The sequence below is a fragment of the Atheta coriaria genome, unplaced genomic scaffold (genome assembly GCF_025399875.1).
Source record: "Atheta coriaria isolate IRGN ID8LTWV9N9 unplaced genomic scaffold, Caltech_Dcor_3.1 hic_scaffold_9_pilon, whole genome shotgun sequence".
In the NCBI taxonomy this organism is placed as follows: Eukaryota; Metazoa; Arthropoda; class Insecta; order Coleoptera; family Staphylinidae; genus Dalotia; species Dalotia coriaria.
In genome coordinates, this window is record NW_027045451.1 from 672200 (window position 1) to 694152 (window position 21953).

General features: G+C 39.6%; 1 protein-coding gene across 1 annotated transcript; it reads left to right on the forward strand.

Annotated features, from left to right (window-relative positions):
• The first annotated feature begins 758 nt into the window (after nt 1-758).
• On the forward strand, nt 759-21687 carry Calx (sodium/calcium exchanger 3). The gene is given in 8 exon segments (XM_065311079.1): nt 759-2681; nt 2684-3020; nt 17815-17906; nt 18803-18948; nt 19010-19208; nt 19324-19482; nt 20442-20616; nt 20681-21687. Coding segments are annotated over 8 exon segments (2577 nt in total). The 5' UTR covers nt 759-1417; the 3' UTR covers nt 20886-21687.
• Nucleotides 21688-21953: the final 266 nt, after the last annotated feature.

A 21953-nucleotide genomic window follows, 5' to 3' on the forward strand; every position in this document is an offset into this window, starting at 1 on the left:
TAAAATCCAGTGGCGTAACCAAAAAATCAAACATAACCTCAATTTAAAGCAATCAAACGAAAAGCGCATGCGCAACTGCCGTATTGGTAATTAAACAGTCATTGACTCAATAAAAAGAAACATTGACATTGATATTACTTTAAATTCCAGTGGCGTAGCAAGAAAACAAACATAACCTCACTTTAAAGCAATCAAATGATTTTACGCATGCGCAGGTAGTGAAATACTCTGATAAAACACTTGATGAAACAATTTTGAGTGCCACATCAAACTGTTCTCTTAATAAATCAATTTAATTGTCACCATGAGTGCGGTTGATGCAATGTGCCGCAAAGTCATTAAATCATTATTGATGCGGTGAAGCGGATCGCCCCGCAAACGTGTAGCGACAATCAGCGGCAACAGTTATGATTCGTGTGGCGGTTACAATGATAACACGCTGTGATTGACGCATGTCGTCATGAAGCGCACGCTTCCGCGCGCAATTACAAACGTGTATTCACAATCAAACATGAAAAATCATTTAGAAAAAATGTTCAAATCCAAACCAATACTTATTTTAATAATACATTTACATCCGATACTGAATAATGTATCCAATGAGTGAAAATACAATGTTTTTCGATAGTGTTTGGTAAATATTGATATTATTGTGGATTGCAACGGTGTGATCGACCTTGAGCGTGTATTGAATGCAAAATCAACTTGTGCGTTATTCTGTGGGTGTTTCCATCCGTAGCCGGACGGTGCGTGAGAGTTGATTAGCATTAACAATGACAATTATAAAAGTTACATCGTGTGCAGTGAGTCAAACGTCGTTTGCGTCGATGATGTGATGATGTAGGTGTGTGTGTGGATGCGTTGAAAGAGCGCAAACAAAACGTTTGCAGTAATTTTATTAAGTTATCCAATGTGTGGTGCGTGTGTAAGCTGTTGCGGCCGGGCCGCCGGTGCCTAAATAAAAATGAGTTGGCTCGCAGACAACGTCTTACGGTTTTTAATAGCGAAATTATAATAATAGGTGAATAGGCGTTGCGTTGCGCGTTCATTGTCTTTATTTAGCGAGCGGATTTGGTTTGTTTATGCCGGTTTGATAAGCGGGCGCGCGCGAGTGCGTGAACCCCGGGGAGTGGTGGCGGTGGCGGCGGCGGCGGCGCCGAGCAGCAGCAGCCGCGCGCGCGTTTCAGTTCCGCCCCGGCCGTTAGTTAGTGCAGCAGCAGCAGAGAGTGCGCGTGCAGGTGCGGTGTGTGTGTCGCGGCATGCGGCGGTGAGAAGCAGGACGCGCGGCGTGTGTTTTCATTCTCTCCCGGCTATCGCGCAACAAATTCCTCTAACGCCCACCCCCTATCTTTCTCTCTTTCTGTCATTCTCGCCAATTTAAACTTTAGTGGGGTAGGCCTACGGTGCGTGCTGCGCGATGTCGGACCCCGCGGCGGACAACGTGACGATGCTGGCGAATGCCACCGCTGCTGCTTCCACCTCATCAGTCATTGACTGCGCCGAAGGTCTTCTACTACCCTGCTGGATGCCATTGGAAGATGTCTCCACATTTGAAAAGATCATCCGTGGGTCGGTGTACTTCATTGCGCTTGTTTACCTCTTCATTGGGGTGTCCATCATCTCGGATCGGTTCATGGCCGCTATTGAAGTGATCACGTCGCAGGAGCGCGAGGTGCGCGTGCGGAAGGGTAATGGCGATCGGCAGATTGTCGTCGTGCGCGTGTGGAATGAAACGGTGGCGAATCTCACCCTCATGGCGTTGGGTTCCAGCGCGCCGGAGATCCTCCTCTCGGTGATTGAGATCTGGGCGAAGGGTTTCCAAGCGGGTGACTTAGGTCCTGGTACCATTGTGGGTTCAGCTGCTTATAACCTCTTCGTGATCATCGCCATCTGCGTGTTTGTGATACCCAACGGCGAGGTGCGCAAGATCAAACATCTGCGGGTCTTCTTCGTTACAGCCACGTGGTCAGTCTTTGCCTATGTGTGGCTCTACTTAATCCTGGCAGTTATCTCTCCTGGCGAGGTAGAAATCTGGGAAGCTCTGTTAACATTCATGTTCTTCCCAGCTACGGTCTTCACAGCCTACGCGGCTGATCGTAGAATGTACAAATACATCAGTAAGGATTACCGCATGAATGCCCGAGGTGTGATGGTAGAAACCGAAGCCATGGAGATGGGTGGTAATTCCTCTTTGATGGGTTACGATGATGTTCATGAAGAGATCAAACAAGAGTATATTATAACTCTGAAAGAGTTGCGTGCCCTGCACCCAAATTGCGATCTAGAGTCCCTCGAACGCATGGCTCATGAAATGCTACTGAACCGTGGCCCAAAGTCCCGCGCATTCTACCGTATCCAGGCCACGCGTAAACTGATGGGAAGCGGGGATCTCCTCAAGCGTATCTCCGAACGCGCCCAGAGTGATCTCAGTGAAGTGAAGGCTGAGGTCCGTCGAGAATCAGGTGTAGCTGAATTCAACCCACTTGGTTGCAAAGCGTACTTTGAACCAGCCACCTATACGGTCCTTGAGAGTTGTGGTAGTTTCGACGTGAGGGTTTCCCGATCCGGAGACCTAGACGCACCTCTATCAGTAGAATACTGTACAGAGGATGGTACTGCCACTGCAGGTAGTGATTACATCGCAGCCAAGGGCACCTTGCATTTTGGTCCTGGAGATAAAGAAAACGATTGACCTTGGAGGTGATTGATGATGATGTGTTTGAAGCAGATGAGCACTTTTACGTGCGTCTGAAGGGTTCACAACCTCCGAATTCCTTGGGATCTCCTACATTGGCCACTGTGGTTATCTTGGATGATGACCATGGCGGTGTCTTCAAGTTCCCCCAACGTGATTTCGAGCTGGTTGAAAGCGTGGGCACCTATGAGTTGGTAGTGACGAGGTGTTCAGGCGCACGTGGGCGTGTCATCATCCCCTATTGGACGCAGGATGGTACCGCTAAGGCCGGCAAGGAGTACGAGACCACCGAGGGTCATGTCGTCTTCGACAACAATGAATCTGAGTAAGTCCCGCATGCGAATGGGGTTTTCCTCAAGGGCCTTTTTTGTGTGTATTTTTAGTCGCTGACGACAGCCGCTTCGGGTGTCTCTTTGCCAAATAGGCGTAAGTCGAGGCCGGCGTGTTGCTATTTAAAAATTCATAATACGTGAATTTTTTTCCGGCGGCGGCGGCGTCGTCGGTGTCGTCGTCGGGTACGTCGCGAGTTTAAATTTATCGGGCACATGCTGCCGATTTCGCGCAAACTTGGCATACTTTTACTGCTCCTAGCCCCTAGCGTACGCGTGCGGAAGCACAAACATTTATATATTTATGTCACGTGAAAATCTCCAACCTACAACGCCGTAAAAATTTTACAGTCGAAGAGTTTAACGTATTCATTTATGCCAAGTGTATTAATATCAATTATGAACACAATAGAGTTGATTAATGATCACAGTCGGTAGAAATTAGAAAGTAATTACATTAAAAATGAGCGCAGGAGGAGAAATAAACTGTGATATTAATAAGGGCAGAAGGAGGCGGTGGGTTTTGTGAGGCTTCCGACCCAGCCACGTAAACCGATGCAAAACGAATGCAAAACATTGGTTTTTAATGGGTCGCTATTAACCTTGGCGCGAATTCTGAGCGTGCACGCGCGCTTGGAAAACTCGGAAAATCAATTGTATGCATAAACTACAATTTTCAAAACGTTAACATCCCTACTAATATTATAAATGCGAAAGTCCTGATGTTTGTTACACTTTCACGCAGAAACTACTTAACCGATCATCATGAATATTTGTACACATATTCTTAGTGGTCCTCGAATGGTTATGGGCTACTTTTTATTTAATTAAAAAAATTATTTTTTAAATAAAATAAAGAAATTGTTTAGCCGATAATACCTCTGCATCTTGCTATTTGACTACTTTAACGCCATCTAGCATTCCAGCAATGAAGCTCAAACCTAAGTACTATAGTACCATCACACTGTATTATCACACTGTATTACCGACAGCTACGTCAACATCAAATCCAATTGACTACACTATGGAGACTGTACACTATACTTCCATAGACTATACTTTCAGCCATTTTAAACTTCCCGCCATTCTACTTCATTGTTACTTCTTCTGTGACTACAGACGCGTACGGAAGCAACTTCATTATTTAAGATATTCGCGAGCGAAGCCGCGGGTTAAAGCTAGTTTTTTAAATAAAAAAATTAATTTTTTTCTTCCTGTGGTGATTTTCATCACCCTGTATAAGATTTTCCGTGATTGATAGCCAAAATATGATTGGGTCGTAAAGATTGCGTATCCATCATGCGTGCGCGGCACATTAGATTATTAGAAGCGAAAAAGCTTCGTAAAGCAACGTAAGTAAACGAATATTACGGATGGGGGTACGGTGGTACCTATGCAGGGCCTATGCACAAGAAAGTAGCGGAATTGGCGAAGACCGGCGTGTGGATATATATCGGATATCGGGTCGCGTCGCGTCGCACGAGGGTTAACGTAAAGTAGTTACGAGCGCGCCGGCACGCGACCCGCCTCGCACAAAGCCCGTGCGAAAAGGACGGATATCCAATTTAGTCTAGGGATGTATCTAGGTTAGGGTCAATATTTTTTTCGTTTCGCCGGCTTTTCCGGCAGTAAACCTGTACGCGCATTCAGCAAACACCCTCTTAATGGAAAAATTATATACAGGAAAGCAGGAAGGGAGGTTTTTTTCATGTAACGGAAGTAAAAATATTTGATCAGCGTTTTTTTCTAAGCTAAAATTGAAATAAATGCAAAAATGTTTTGGACTGAAACTGGAAATTAATTTTTTTCAACTTTTGGATTTAGGTTAGGTTATGTTACGTGAGGTTATGTTGAATTAGGTTAAAGTTGGGTTATGTTAGGTTATGTGAGGTTAAAAAAGGTTAAAGGTAGGTTATGTTTTGTTATTTGCTTCTTTCGTGTTACTAAACGTAAACTCCATGTCCATGAATATATTTTTAAGATCAATCGATATTTTATTACTTGTCAAGACAACAAAAGATTGATATCTTTCTCTCGATTGATTGCAAAACGCAACGTTTTATCGTGAATGCACATGTGCATTGTGATTGACGTTTATATGCGCGGAATGTGTTTATGGCCGGTTTACAATATGAATCATTCGCTAAATCGCAATGTCGACATGGCAAAAATGTGTTCCAACTGCACCGCGTTTCGATTCGTGTGTTTGCCTACACACACACAAGTTTTCGCTTAGTGTTTGCAAACCATTACCAACCGAGCGACTCGTTACAAAACTTGCACATGATTGGATTTTTAATGCGCGATTATCGTTCATTTGCCCATTGTATTTATTTGTTTGCGGAAACCTAACGATATATACAGGATAATATGTTGATATTTGCGCGTGCACAACAAAGAATTGTTTTCGGTGCCAATGTAAATATTTACAGTATCGGACGGTGGAAAAATTAAACTCCACTTGTTGTATTTTTGCATGTTTTTCATTTTTTATATAAATTGCGAGTAAAATATTCCACGGATTTAATTGTAATTTGCGGGGTGGCTTTAGTTGGAAGTTTGCGTTTTTATTTTATTTTGCGGGGTATGGCGTGTATGGCGGCGAGACGGCGAGGCGGCGGCGAGAAGTTATTATGAAATATATCCGGTCGCACGCGCCGCCGCCGCCGCCCTTGTCCGCAGCTTTAATCTGCGTTAATTTGCGCAATTATTCCTTTGTTTGGATAGAAATTGAATTGCACAGCCAGCGTTCGACTTGATGATGATAAAATAACATTTCAATTTAAAGTTTAAATTACTCGTAAATTGCACGTGAGTAGTGTTAGAGTTAGAGTTTCATGATAGTTACGTAAAAATCTGTGCGTGTTGGGTTGCATACCTAGCGCACATTTCATTACAGTTTAATTGTTGTTATCACTTTGTACATTGTTGCACAATTGTGTATAATGTTACATTATAGAGATTATCGTTTCGTAGAAAATTCTGTTGCGTGTTTTGAATGATTTAAACCGCAGAAAACGTAATCGAATTATTTTTGCTTATTTTTTCTGTTTTTAATTAAAAATTTTAGTTTTTTTGTTGTTAAATTTTCTGTTTCTAATTAAGTTGAAGTAACTGCGCTTTTATTACCCTCACACATGAAGAAAAGTGCACTTGAGGATGATTTGTGTCTAGATGGTGGAGGCGCCGCGCCTCGCAGAGTCTTGAGTGTCGTCAAGGCTAAAAATACAAACCGTAATCAGGTAATACGCTTACGTAATAAACCGTGAAGAGGGCCTAAGCGACTTATTTCGTGTCGCAGAGGCATTACATCCAACGATAAGGTGATAATAAATAAGATTATCGCAATAAATTTTGTTTTTCCGAAAAAATTAGCAAATTAATTTTTTTTTTTACAAAATTCTTCAAAATTTTATGCTACATTATACATTTTAACTTGATCATCATTGTTGCGTTGTTGCGTATGAACGCACGAGCGGTATTTTCGTTTTTTTTCTCCTCTCTGCTGCTTGCGTCGTGGCGGCGGCGACCGACCGACATTCAATTATTACGAGCGCGTCTCTCCTCGTTATTATAGGAAAACTGGGACACACAGTCCGTGAATCTGTGTGTGTGTGAATGTGCACATGCTTATGCTTTGCTCAATTTGCAGAAAACATCAAAATACTGCTACACACGCATAATTTTCATCTTTTTCGTTTTGTTTTCTTGACTTTTTGCTTGCAAAACACAAAAAGTGGAATTTTAAACTGTGAATTTAAATATTTGTCGACGCTTGTCATAATTTCACCCTTGGGACGCTTCGGGAATATAAAAGCGTGGATACACTTTAATCTGCAGATTGTTGCGGGGTAGAATTAGGCGAAAATTAATAAAACATGCGACCGCGTTGAGAGTTGCCTAATCTCACCCGGAGTCTTATCCTTAAAGTTGTCAAAGTTGCCTAACTGGGGTCAGGACAAGCAGATGTTCTGGATTTTTTTTTATTTTACGTTCTTTGAAGTTTCTACCCTGTACCCTATTGGCCCCGGACGTGCCGAAATACGGAATACATTGTTAGTGCACGGAAATGGCCGCAGGCCCGTTTTTTCGTCTTTTTTTTTTTCTCTAAAGAAAGGCTTTTTTCTTGAGTAATAAAAAAGTTAGACTCATTACTCTCGCTTATCCTATCGTAGGATGAAATAAAATTGAATTTTTATTTTATTTTTAATGTTTTTTAATAGTATCGGTGTCATGTTATGATTTTCGATACGCTTTTGAAATATAACACCGAATTACATGACTGCGCCGAGTATTATTACTCCAATAAAGTTTTACGATTGAGCGCTCGCGATCGCATTTGCATTCGTTGCAGGAGGGAAAGTTATTTATCGCTCGCACGCCGAATGATTACCTGATATAAATATGTTTGGCGTTATTTATCGAAATACGAATTGCGCGACATAAATAACACCGCTAATATTGCTGTGACTTGTTATTTGATTGTTCAATTTTATTTATACAGATACTAGCTTTAAGCCGCGGCTTCGTTCGCGAATATCTAAAATAATGAAGTTGCTTCCGTACGCGTCTGTAGTCACAGAAGAAGTAACAATGAAGTAGAATGGCGGGAAGTTTAAAATGGCTGAAAGTATAGTCTATGGAAGTATAGTGTACAGTCTCCATAGTGTAGTCAATTGGATTTGATGTTGACGTAGCTGTCGGTAATACAGTGTGATAATATAGTGTGATGGTACTATAGTACTTAGGTTTGAGCTTCATTGCTGGAATGCTAGATGGCGTTAAAGTAGTCAAATGGCCAGATGCAGAGGTATTATTGGCTAAACAATTTCTTCATTTTATTTAAAAAATAATTTTTTTTATTAAATAAAAAGTAGCCTATAACCATTCGGGGACCACTAAGAATATGTGTACAAATTTTCATGATGATCGGTTAAGTAGTTTTTGCGTGAAAGTGTAACAAACATCAGGACTTTCGCATTTATAATATTAGTAGAGATTGCAGCACCATACGAGTATTGTGTTGATGGGTTTTTAATTCGATTGTAATTTATTCATAAACAGATACGTTTCCGGTGTGGCAATGACATCGCCGCTCAAATAATTCACTTCGGTGTCTAATTAATATACCGCAGCGCGCATGCTGAATAAATAGGCAACTTCAGCTACATCGGTTATAGAAGTGCTGGTGCAATTAACTAATGAAACTGCGATTGGCATTGTCTCGCATGCAATGCGTCTAAATGCCTATTCATTTCGATTCGTACAATTTGCAACTTGTTTCCAATATCGTTCGCGCTGATTTTGCACTTTGGAAATTTAACTTAATTGCGCACATACCGGAAATACTAGTGTTTAATTGCTTGTAGTGTGGAATTTTTTGGTGCCAGTGGAGAGGAATTTGTTTTATGAGTGAAAAATACCGGTATTAATTTCTGTATACCGGTATTTTTTGATAATTAAATTAAAATACTGGAATTTAGATATTTTTATTCGAAAATACAAAACTGTAACTTTTCTTGTCTTGAAATACCGGTTTTTATACCGGTATACCTGTAAAATACCGGTATTGATACCGGTTAACCTGTATTTTTATTAAAATATACCAATACTGTTAAAAAATACCGGTATTGAACTCAAAATTCACATTTTTAGCTTCTATAAAAGAAAAACATGATTTTTTCAAGGAAAAATAGTTGAATAACAAAAACGTTTGGTAAACCTGTTTCTACCTACTCGTATTTAGTAGCCATTGTTCTTGTGCAGTGATAAATTTCAATTGGTAGAGAATTAATGGCCATGTGCTTATTTTTCGAATTCAAGCAGATACTGAGTTGTGAATATGTAGACGCTCGCGGAAAATGTGACAATCTGCTCGGCTGTGAGCGTCAGTCGGGCTTCGCGAAGCCAGAATCGGTTACGCGCGAAGGGATATGCTTAATTCGTCGCCTGAAATATCCACGTGCTGCTCTAGTGTATATTGTGTCATGACGCCACCGCCGAGCTGGTAAAAACTAGCAAAACTATCAAAAATATCTAGCGCTATAAAAAAAGTAGGAAATAAATTACAATTATTTGAATATTGCTTCAAAACACTTCAAAAACAATATATTTTACTATTTTTGAGGTTATTTTATTTAAATCATCTTTAAATTATAAAATATTAATTTTTTTTGTATCAAAAACACTTAGAATTGTCCTTTTGACGAAAATATTTTCTTTTCTTGCCTTACCTTTGATTTTAAATAGTCGGTGCTCACCTTGTTGGCACCTTTGAATCCTTGCTTCATTCCACGCGCGCCGCATGAAAATAACTCGCCGTAATGCCGAATTTTTCCCTCGTTTTCGGCGAGACTACGCTGAAAATGATGTGTTTTATTGTTTTCTCTTGCCACTCTGTAAAAATATTTCCACACACAGACGAGAAATCAAAGCGAAATAAATGGAAATTTAATTTGTTTGCGTTAATTTCGTTCTTTTTTCTCTCGCTCTCCTTCGACAGAAGCTTTGTGTACGTGATTTATTCGTAAATATTTACGACGTCCTGCTCTCTGCCCCTGCGAATTACGAAGTGCATTAAAATTCCTCTGTCGAGATTAATCAAAGCGAAAGCGCAAAGATAAACATTTTAAAAATTATTTTTTTTTATTTCTGCAAAATGAAAAAACACTAAATAAATATATATCAATACATACACACCTGTAGATGGTGTTAGTGTGTACAATAGAAAAAAAAAACAGGAAACTGTAAGGTAAATATGCTCGCAATGATCACCGTGTGCGTTATTTGTTTACTCTTACGTCTGTTTGCAAGTTGTTGAAGGAACTCCTGCAGTTATTTTATTTACGTATCGGTTTCCGCCGCAAAATCGAATTAATCGCCCTTTAATTGCCAATTTGCGAACACGCGACGCGTATATTTAAGTGGCGCCTTCTGGCGGTCGGTAGGAGCAACTATTTTTACAGCTATGGCAATTGTCGCGCACGGTTTTGCGATATTTATAAATCTCCGAAGGCAGCTAAAGATTTACGCGCTAAAAATTCGCCGGTGACAGGTGCGCGTAGCGCGCGCGCTGGTTTGCAAAAGCGGAAAAAACCGAATTTACGAATTGGGAAATTAAAAAACACACGCATCGTCTGCGTGAGCGCGCGCGCAGACAAAACAAAAAACCACATCAGCGGTTTTTATGACTAACGTGTTAAATTTTATTAGATTCGTAAATTATTATCCTGCGGACGTCCTTGAATGCTCCGCAGCGTATTACACCCCCGCCGGGCGAAAGTTAAATGACTTTCAAGCGAACTCCAAGATTACGATGCGATAAGAGACAAATAAAGCTGAATCCAAGTTTAAAACGGCTTTAAGTGAGCTGGGATTAAACGTTCGCAAACAAAGCGCCGTTTTACAAATATTTATTTATAGTTGAGCGTCGAAATATTTGACACAAACTGTCACCACGTTGCGTTAATTAACTACAAACTACACATAAACACAAGCAAAACTGTTTTTTTTTGTGTGTGATTCTGTTGTGTTGTGTTTCTTTTTTGGAACGCGAAACCTTCGCCTGCAGCGATGCGATGCGAGTGCGCGTACGCAATAATAAAATGGGCGAAAACAACAAAAATAGATTTCATCCACGGTCAGTAAAACGGTAATGCGTACTTGCGTACTAATAACCAGCACAGCTAGGAACACACAACGCGCGAGCGCCGCGTTTTTCAGGCCTGTAATTCATCCGCGTATCGCGTCCGAATATTTTTTTCAATTTTCTATTATACGCGTTGCGCGACTTTATTTATACTCGCATTGTGCGCGCACAATTTCCATCCGAAATGCGAGACAGCGAGAGACGTTTTATTTACTGTTTTACTCGGTTGCGGAATATTAAAAAGCGTGCGTTTTCTTCTTTTTTCGTATTTTTTAATTTATTTTAGTTTTATTTGACGTTTCGTAATTGAAATGTAAGCCTTCTGGTCGAATCCACGCACGATCGCGCTTAATTCTGCGTTGAATGGAAATTTTATCGGCGAAGGCTCACTCTGACAGGCGCGGGGGTTGGCGGAGGGCGGTGTGAAGGAGGAAATAATATAATTGCGTTTGCGTGTCGTGCCTCTCAAGTGTGTGCTCGACTTGGCATTTTTCGTATTTTTCTTACTTAACGACCTCGTTTTCCTTTTTTTTTCGGTGCCGTGTTCTGTTTAACTGAAATACGCACAAAAATATTTACGTTTCGATGCGATCTGTTAGTTTAGGTTAGTTATGGTTTGAGTGCTGCTCACTAGGTGGCACTACATGACATCTTCATCCAACGGCACATAAAATGCTGTTGAATTTTCATTAAATTGCGTGTTTCATGCAAAATTTACATTTTTAAGTCCATAAAACATGATTTATAGGTTGTTGATAAGGTATTTTTATTTTATTTTGTATAATTATTAATGTCGAACGTTTTATTATGAAGAATTGCATAGTTATTAGTTATTTTTGGTTAGTGTTGATTTTTGCTTTGAGAGTTACTCACTAGGTGGCGCAACATGACATCTTCAATCAGTGACACGTCTATTGCACCATAAATTACAGTTTTCCTTTCACAAATCGCGTTTTACCAGGCAAATTTACATTTTTAAGCCTTTAACATACATTTTCTGCTTGTTAATGACGTATTTTTATTCTATTTTATACAATTTTTAAGTTTTAAAGTTTTATCATGCAGAATTGTTTAGTTATATCTTATTTTATGTCAGTAATCGTTTCTGCTTTGAGTATTACTCGCTAGGTGGCACTCCATGACTTCTTCAGTCAATGACACTTATACAACATCAAACGCTGGTTTTTTCTTTAAAAATCGCGTGTTTCATGCAAAATTTACATTTTTTGCTGTGTAATACATACTTTCCTGCTTGTTGATGTTGTGTTTTTACTTTATTTCGTACAATTAATCTCGTCGAAAGTTTAACGGTGCAGAATTCTTAATCTGAAGTGGCGTTTTCGCTTACTTGTTTGCTTGGTGTGCTTGAAAGTTGCGCAAGTTTGTAGACGTGGTGCGTGGCAACTCGTCCTTGAAGGGCGGCTGAACGAGCTGAGCGAACGAACGAAAGCAATTAGAGCTCGCAGACAGTTTTATTACTCTACGACGCGCGCTAGAGATGCTAGCACATCCATTTCTTGGTTTCATTTCGACTTTCATCAGGATGCGCAGGATATGTCAAGAAAATCATGGAAAACTTCAGTTTTCTTCTATTTTTTATCATAAAACATTAAAAATTAATTAAATTACTTTAAAATTTTCTAATGAAAATCAAAATTTTTATACATTTCTACAATTTTAATAATTTTTATTGTTTTAGAGTGATTTCTGAAACACTCAGTATAGAAACACGTAGACTATTAGTGAGGCGCTCGTGTTTTACAATCTGTTTAACGAAATTGGACGATTTCGTCTGAAAGACTCGTCTGAGACACGTTAAGTAAGATATACATTAGTTTCGAGTTTATGTACGAGTAGATATCGCATTTACAACTCAAAAAGCTTCAAAATGTAAATTTGTTAAATTTTATTCTGTTTTATTCTCTCGTGTTGAAAATTTAAAAAATGTATCCAACAATACATTAATCACTGTTTTCGCCTCGCTTCATTTGCCTCTATTCTGTTAGTGACAGTGACGTTGCTCCTCCAGAGAGCATCTTCTTTGGCTGCTCTGATAAATCACCACTGTAATCAAGTTTGATGCGCGAGAGCGACCGCGACCGCAAGATGTGATAAAATTGATATTTTATTGCGTCCACTTTGCTCTCTGCGACCATGAATATCGTAAGAATATTGAGTTTCGTCAAGAAGTATTTTATATTGTTTGTTATGCTTCTATTTCCGCGTGGGGGAGACTTTTATCCGGCGCACTTTATCAGGCATTTTATTTTGCGTGAGTTTCGGGCGTTATTTTGGCGGCGGTTTTATCTTCGGGTATTTGTTCGGCCGCATATGCTTTCCGTTTATCTTCTTCTGTTTTTGACATTTTCTGTAGTTGTACGAGTATTCTCGATAGAATTGCTTTCCTTTTTTTGTGGCCTATGCATATTCGATGAGAGACGATCCTAGGTGATGTCTAGGGGTGAGAAAAACCGGTTTTAATATCGGTATACCGGTATTTTTTATAAACTATTGTCGAAGATGTAAAAATTTTATTTTGAGATGAAAAAATTAATTTTATAAAAACCGGTATTACCGGTTAACCGGTATTTTGGCTTAAAAAATACCGAAATACCGGTATACCGGTATTCAAAAATAGCAATATTTTGATTTAAAAAATTCGTAAAAACATGTTTTTCCGGTATATTTACATTTTGATTGAAAAAAACACCAAAATACCGGTTTTTACCACAAAATTCACATCCCTAGTTAATCTTTTAAAGATCCCTAAATATTTTAACGTACTTTTGGCCCTGTATTTATATATTTAGGCTTTTAGCTACTACGAGACCAACCTATTACTTATCGCCGCAAGTATAATATATAAGTGTGGATGTAGACGTGGATGAATTAAGGGTTTTAGTACACTTTAGTACCGTGCAGCAGTACAGGAGGTGGTTGATGAGCTGCCAACTTGTAAGTTATCTGCCTTTTTGGCGCCACATCTCACTTGTCTACGGCGTTACGATCCGGTGGCGCTTGTCCTTTATTGCTTTGTTGCTCCGGTTCTGATGTGGGATGTGTGGGATCGGCTCTTGTTACAGAGAGTTTGCTTTGTGTGCAATCGGGAGTGTTTTTCTCCTCGCCGTGAAAGATCCCGAGTGACCTGCCAGCGTCCTGCTACTATTCACCGGCGGAGGCGAAAACTTGCGAGAGAAGTTGAAGCATGAAAGAAACTTGATTTATTTTCGGTCTTTGTAACTTCTGCAAGTTGCAAAAATGACAAATATTGCTTGGGAAATCTTTAGAGTTTTTTGGGGTTTCTATGAGGTTTATTAAAATTTTTATTGCTTCTGTTTAAAAATTGTGTTTTTCCGAATACGTCAGAGTTATTTATTTTTTTCGTTGCAAAAACTTGAAAACTATTTTTAACACCCTGTAAGTTATTTTTGAGGGACAAAAAGTAGCCTATGTTATTTTCCTGTGTCTAAACCATCTCCATACCAAAATTTATCAAAATTCATTGAGTGGTTTTTGTTTTAAAGAGGAACTAACATACAAAAACCCTAAAATCCGCATTTATAATATTTCTTAGTATTGACGTTTTCGAAATTTTGTTTGTTTTAAAAGTTATGAATGTTTTATTATGTTTTAAGACGATAATCACCGTATTTATGTGCACTTTGCACAACATTGAGGCCTTTCAAGTCATAAATTTCCTCCGCAGTCTGCGATTATTTTTTCGCCAGCGTCTTGAATCCCCCGGGAAACTGCATCGCAAAATAGTGTTAAGTGTAAAGTGAAGAGGCGCAAAAGAAAATTTATGACGCCTACAGTTTTAGAGCTCTTGTGGTGTGTTTGAAAGTGCACAAAACACACTCCTATACCGGTTCTTGAACTTTAGCGTTTGCTTTTGCATCGATATTTCAAATAATATTCTGTGAAATATTTAAGCTCTTGAATACATTCAAGAGTCCTACTGAAATGCGCTCTTTGGGCAGAAGAAAATAATCCGGTTGAAGGTCTGCTGCTACACAATGCAAAATCAACAAAATACAAAAACGAGCGAAATGGACGAAAAGGATTAAAACATGCTGCCAGGTAGAGCGCGGATGTTGTTTTGCTGGCCGAGAAATGTGAACTGTGAACAAGCGGCTTACTCGTCCTGTTCCTTTTTCCGGTGGCAGCGCCAGCGCGCGGGTAATCATGTTTTTGTTTTCGCTTCTTTCCTCTTTAGCACGCTCGGCTATTATATCGAATTTACAGTTTAATTTTAGCATTTTGTACTCGTTCTTCACTCCCAACAAGCTCTCAAGTATTTTTAAGCATAAACACGAAAAATGTCATAAACGGATTAAAATATTATATGCAACTCTGTATGCATGTGTGTTCAAAAGTAAAGGAAACTCATGAGAGCATAAAGTGCAATTTCCGAATGCATGGAATGCAGAATGCTGTGTTTGCTGTCTCCTCGAAAGTTCATTTTCATTTGTGCACACGTACCACACAGCGAAATGACAACGGAATGCATAATGTTGAATTTCAACGCAGAAAACGCAGATTTTATTGTTTGACGTTTAAAATTGACGTTTCACTCGTGTCGTTATCGACTCGTTAAGCATCGAGTGTCATCGACGATGGCACACGATGACACGAAGTTAAAGGATGCTAATCCATCATTTTTTCAATATAATCCTCAGCGATGCATTCATGTCACGCGCATTCCACCTACTCGTGTCTTCCGAAGCAGAAATCCACCGAGATTTTCACCGAAAACCGATTTTAAAGGTTATGTTTGTGTATGTATACTCTAACCTCAATTTTAACCTATATTTTATAATATTCCGAATTGTAAATTGAGTCAAATCCAAACAAATCGCAAATATTAACTTGGCAGGCGTGAAAACACAACGTCGATTTTATTAATTATGAAAAGCGAACACGGGGCTTGATTTTTACGCCAGCGCGCGCAGTAAACACATCAGCGGCATCATCATCATCATGAAATTCTCTTGAAATTCGCCTGATGTGTGTATTTGATACGCTTTGACGCTTGCTCGGATGGTTAATAGTTTGCGTGCGAAGGTGGCGTAAACATAACGCTTGCGTTCGCGATTTTGTTTGTGCGATGTGAATGAATGATTAATTAAGATCTGATCATCGTCAATCATAAGCGCTGGGTTTTTATTTAACTACCGTGTTAATATAAACAAACTCACTCAATACCAACTTGTAACTTAAACATAAAATAGTTAAATTTTGAGGTTATTTTTTAAGTTGGTGTTTTAGTTGGCAGATGGCGCTGCTTGTTAAAACTGAACAAATTACAACGTTATGTGGCTGGCATGTGTTAGTCTGCGACCCTAAAAGGGTTTATTGCGGTTGGGCATGCATTGTTGGTGATGTCCTTTACGCGCGAACGGGGTTTATGACGATAGGCGGGGGTTTCATATCAGAGTTGAGCGGGTGGTGAACCGCAAATGCCAAAATTCCGAAAATTATGCATTCACCAATCCCACACGCTTAGTTTCAGCCACATTTACATGAAATTCAATATCCCTACTAATATTATAAATGCGAAAGTCCTGATGTTTGTTACACTTTCACACAAAAACTACTTAACCGATCATCATGAAAATTTGTACACATATTCTTAGTGGTCCCCGAATGGTTATAGGCTACTTTTTATTTAATAAAAAAATTTATTTTTTAAATAAAATAAAGAAATTGTTTAGCCAATAATACCTCTGCATCTGGCTATTTGACTTCTTTAACGCCATCTAGCATTCCAGCAATGAAGCTCAAACCTAAGTACTATAGTACCATTACACTGTATTATCACACTGTATTACCGACAGCTACGTCAACATCAAATCCAATTGACTTCACTATGGAGACTGTACACTATACTTCCATAGACTATACTTTCAGCCATTTTAAACTTCCCGCCATTCTACTTCATTGTTACTTCTTCTGTGACTACAGACGCGTACGGAAGCAACTTCATTATAGATATTCGCGAGCGAAGCTAGTTCGCAATATTTTTATATGTATTTAACTAGCGCCATCTTTTAAATTTCGTTATTAGCTATTATTTGCTTTCAAAAGCTCAAATTTACGCATAGAATCATTAAAGAGTTATGGCGGCATAAGTGGATGACTGAAATAGCTCACCAAACGAGGTACTAATCCGACATAACCAAACTTTTGCATGCAAAATGATTTTTGACACTTCACATAAAACATTTTTATGTTTTCATGCAAATTATGAGCAAAAAATTGAATCGCACAGGCTGTAACCTAGATAAATTCGAAAAAATCTTTCTTTTAAATTGGTCCATTGCGAATCCGGCGTGCGTGAGTGTGCGTCTAGCTCTAGGTCAAATACTTTTCGGTGCCCGGCGCGCTCGCGTATAAATAGCGCGCCGCGCTTCGGTCCGCCTCGCACGGGGGCCATATTAATAGCAAAACGGCGGACTACACACCAATTTCATAACATTGTAGATCTGTGCGCGTAGCTATAACTATTATTACTATCAGTGAATCACCTCATTATGTGCGAGATGAAAATGCACGCATTAAATCACGACATACGATACACCATCATAACTTCGACGCGCCACGCATAGATGGCGCAATCATCGCAGTGTGCAGTCATCTAGGGTTATTACAGTGAAGTAATCTGTTTTAATTAAATATTATTAGTTTATTTTACGCTCAATGACCGGGGATTGTGATGCTAATGAAATCGACGATATTGCCTATAGGATATTTATTTTATTGCTCGCCGAGTCTCGTAAAACTCATGTTTATTTCTCGGCGTTTTTCTCCGCGCGCGATATTTATATAAATGTGTTTGTGCGCTTACTTTTAATAATATTGAGCGGTCGTTAATTGTCTGAAATGTTAATAAACATTCTTAAACGTTTATTTGAGTGTAATTAGTTATTAGTAACGTTCATCAATATGTTTGACGTTGCGCGTTGTGAATTTTGAGGTTATATTTGCAATTTCCGGCCGGCGGGGTACGAATTGCATTAAATTTGCATGTATGTGGGAACATCGACCGATGCATATAGATGACATCACTCCAATTAGAAATTATTCGTCGATACTCTTGCGTTATTCAGGAATATGACGTCATGTTTTGTTTTTGCTTGCAGAAAAACCATATTCATTCCTATCATCAAAGAGGATAGCTACGAGAAAGATGTTTTGTTCTATGTGGAGCTTGGAGAACCGCAAATGTCTGGCGGTAAGTTTTTTTATTTTAATTTTAAAAATTTTTTTATAAAAATTTTCAATGATTTTTTGATTATTTGTGAATTTAGCAGGGTTTTTTATATTTATTGGCCGTTAAATCGGTTTATCGCGTTTTATTACGGGGTTGGGACTCATTTAATGGTCCGATTTGAAACATTCTGCAAGTCTGCAACAATTATTCGATCTAATGTCGTTTTATTTGCCAGGCTTTGTCGAGCTACGATTGGACTCTGCTAATCATGGCCTAGTTTCATTTATTTTACTAAGTTACGTTTGTTTTTTGATTTCGATTTTCAATTTTCTTGTGAATACTGTGATTATGACCATCGTTATTTCATGTGCGTCTTTTTTTCCATATATCTCTCTGTCTGCTGTGCTCGAAAACAATCAAAACTCAATTCCAAAATATGCACTATTGCGTGTTGTCTTCTTCTATCATCCCCGTCCGACCCTCCATGTTGTTGTTGTTGTGTGTCACATCCTCATGCAACACTGATGCATGCGAAGTAAGTAAAATCCTCTACAAACTTTGATTATTTCTGTTTGAGTTCTTAAACTGCAGTGAAAACAACCAAAATTAAATTTTTTACATTTTTTTGGTTATGTGTGGCAACACTGCTTTCTGTTGTTTTGTGTTCTATATCTGCTTGTAGTGTTTTGATGACACGATAGATGGCGTTGCATGTTTGACTTTCATCTTATACAACTAGGCATGCGTTTTTCTCGAGTTTCTTTGTGTTTTATTTGTCGTCGATGATAATTTCGGTAAGATTGATGGTTTGTTTCACGCGCGTGTTGTGATTTGTTGCGCGTTTGTTTTTCTTTCCGGCTGTGTGGTTGGTTTTGTCGTAGTAATGCAGCCGCTGACTGATTGCGGTCATTTTGTAGACGAAATAGCCAGCCTCGCAGCGTCAGCCGAGCGCAAGAGACCGGAAGATCGCACCGAAGCCGAACGCATCGCCATCTTGGGCAAGCCTCGACTCGGCGACATAACCAAAGCACAAATTAGGATAAAGGAGAGCAAAGAATTTAAGGTTAATTTTTAATTTAATAAAAATATATGAAAATAATGTTTCTAAATGTTTATTAAATTAGAACACTGTGGATAAATTGGTACAACGTGCGAATGCATCTTTACTTATCGGTACGAACTCCTGGAAGGAGCAATTTATCGAAGCGCTCACAGTCAGCGCCAGCGACGACGCCGAAGAAAAGTCGCCGTCACGATTTGATTACATCTGCCACTTTATTACAGTCTTCTGGAAAGTCATCTTTGCGTTCGTCCCTCCCACAGGTAGAACAAACAATTATCACCCAAGTCCACAACTTGAGTTAGAATTATAATTGTGTGCGTGTCGAATTGGGGGAAAAAGTTAATCAGTTTTTTAATTAATTTTTGTCTCTCCAAGGGATGTTCAACGGGTATTTGTGCTTCGTTGTCTCAATTTTTGCCATCGGAGTTGTCACCGCTGTCATCGGCGATGTCGCTTCACATTTTGGCGCGACGCTTGGCATCCTTGACTCGGTCACCGCCATCTTGTTCGTCGCATTGGGCACTAGTATTCCAGGTAATATTTCACCACCACAAAAACCAAGAAAAGTTATCTCATTCGTGTTGCGCAATATTTTACGCGGTTTTATCGCGCCGAAAATTTTAAATGCAGCGAATTATTAACGACCGAACGATAAATTCACTCTCGCGAAGCCAAAAATGTGCGCCAGTGGAAAGTAGCTCGATGACTTCCAAGTTTCAGCACAAAAGACGACAAAAACTCGCGTCCATCATCAATTTTCATATTTTACGCGTCGCATTCAACGAAAGATTTTGTTTTATTCTTTTATGCTTGCTTGGATTTGTATGCAACCCACGATACATTTAATAAAAAAGCAGATACGAGCATTTAGGGAGCGGTTGGCGAGATCGCACGCGAAGTGCATTCAAGATTGCGCGCCCGAAATTTTCCGTCCGGCGTCCGGGGCATGAAAATTCGATAATAGAGAGATAGAGCGAGTGGATGTTGAGTACGTTTACCCCGAGCCGCGCCAGACGCATCGAAAACACTCCCCCGTACTCCAAAGGGACCAAAGGTTGTAGCATACCGCAACAAAATTGTAATCCTGCAGAGAAAAAGGTAAAAAAGATCGTAAAACCTCAAATTGGAATTACACCCGCAAAGAAAACGAGATGTAAATGAAGTCCGCTCGTAAAACGCCAGAATTTGCTCGACGTGTTGCCTACGATATCATCTCTGCGACTGAAACGCGCACGATTGCAACTTCGCTTTATACTTTCTACTCCACCACGCGCCACGCCCACAATCAACAAGCGGTTGCCATGGTAACGCTGCACTGATGCACCCTACACATCAATCATGTCAACACTGTAAACCGAGCTCATTGTGAACGTGATCTTTATTTGATTCTCCTAATAGCGTGTTTATGTCTGCGCCGGATGTTTACAAACGACGCCAGGTGGCAGCATGTGTTCGTTATGTTTATGTCTCTTGTGTTTTTCTCGTGCACGCAGACACGTTCGCAAGTAAAGTGGCCGCTATCCAGGACAAGTACGCGGACGCCAGCGTTGGCAATGTGACTGGCAGCAACGCTGTCAATGTCTTCCTGGGCATCGGCGTCGCCTGGTCGATAGCAGCGATCTACAACCCAGTGGTTCATGGCAAACCCTTCCTTGTCAGTCCGGGCAAGTATGTATTATTTAAAAATCTAGTAACTTTTGGGGATTTTTGTTTGTTTGGTGATTTTTTACAGCTTGGCATTCTCTGTGACGCTGTTCTGCACATTGGCGGCGGTGACGATCGCCGTGCTGATGCTGCGAAGAGTGAAAATGATCGGCGGCGAGCTTGGCGGTCCGACAAAGCTCAAGTACCTCACCTCTGGCTTTCTGTTTGCACTGTGGGTGCTCTATCTGGTTCTGTCCACACTTGAGGTGTACCATGTCATTCAGGGCTTCTAAGTCATCATTTACAACCACAACACTCGATTATTTATTGCCATCTTTGTTAAAATACAAAACACACACGCCCTCAGACACGTTCGATGAAAATTTGTTAGGCACTAAAACTCGAGTGACGCTACCGAGCGCGCGTCGATTTGCAAATGGCGGCCATCATCACACACACATACACATATATAAAATGCATTTCGTGGCCATCTTGGGCGGATGACCACATACATTTTGGACGAGAATTAAATTTGAAGGAAAGAAACACACAACATTCCAACTTTCAACTTGACAGGCCACGAAATGTCAAAAAAAAATGGTAAATGCCGCCATCTTAAATGCATTCGCTCGGCGCTCGACTCGGTGTTCATTTGTTTTATACGAGAATCGTTTAATTTCCTCCTTATTTACGTTTCACCTTTGTTGTTCGTTTGCACTCGACGATTAGTTTTACGTAAGAGTTATCTAAAAGTGGAAACAATTACATTTACGAATTACGATTAACTATTAGGGACAATTGTTACTTTGACGTAAGTTATCTTAAGTATGAATCGTTTATTTCCTTTCAGGTATTTCTTTTCTCTGATTATTTCAAGTAGGAATGACTCTCTTTGTTATTTGTTATGATTTTGTCTTGAAATATTTTCAAGTGGAATGTATAAAATACTCAAGTGTGCGTGTTCCTGTTCCAAACCACCTCTTGTGTACCATTTGTTTCGTTTGTACAGTTTCACCGGGGAACCGTGTCCGGAATTCAATCAATCTCAGCGGTTTCACTATTATCTTCATTTTGTAAATATAATTTCAACTTCCATTTTTGTTTTTCTAACCTCACATAACCTCACTGTGCCAAAATTCAGTTTTTTGTGTTTTACGGAAACAAAAGACAAACAAACACACAGACACACACGCTGAGAAGAAAAAAAGATATATTTTATTGCGAATTTATATATTGTTGAATATTTGATAGGCGATAATATGTGTGTAGCATAAACGTAGCGCGTATAAGTTGAGCAGAAAAAACAAAAGTGGAACGAAACTCACACAACCAAAACCAAACAAAGTGTGGCAAACTTTTTT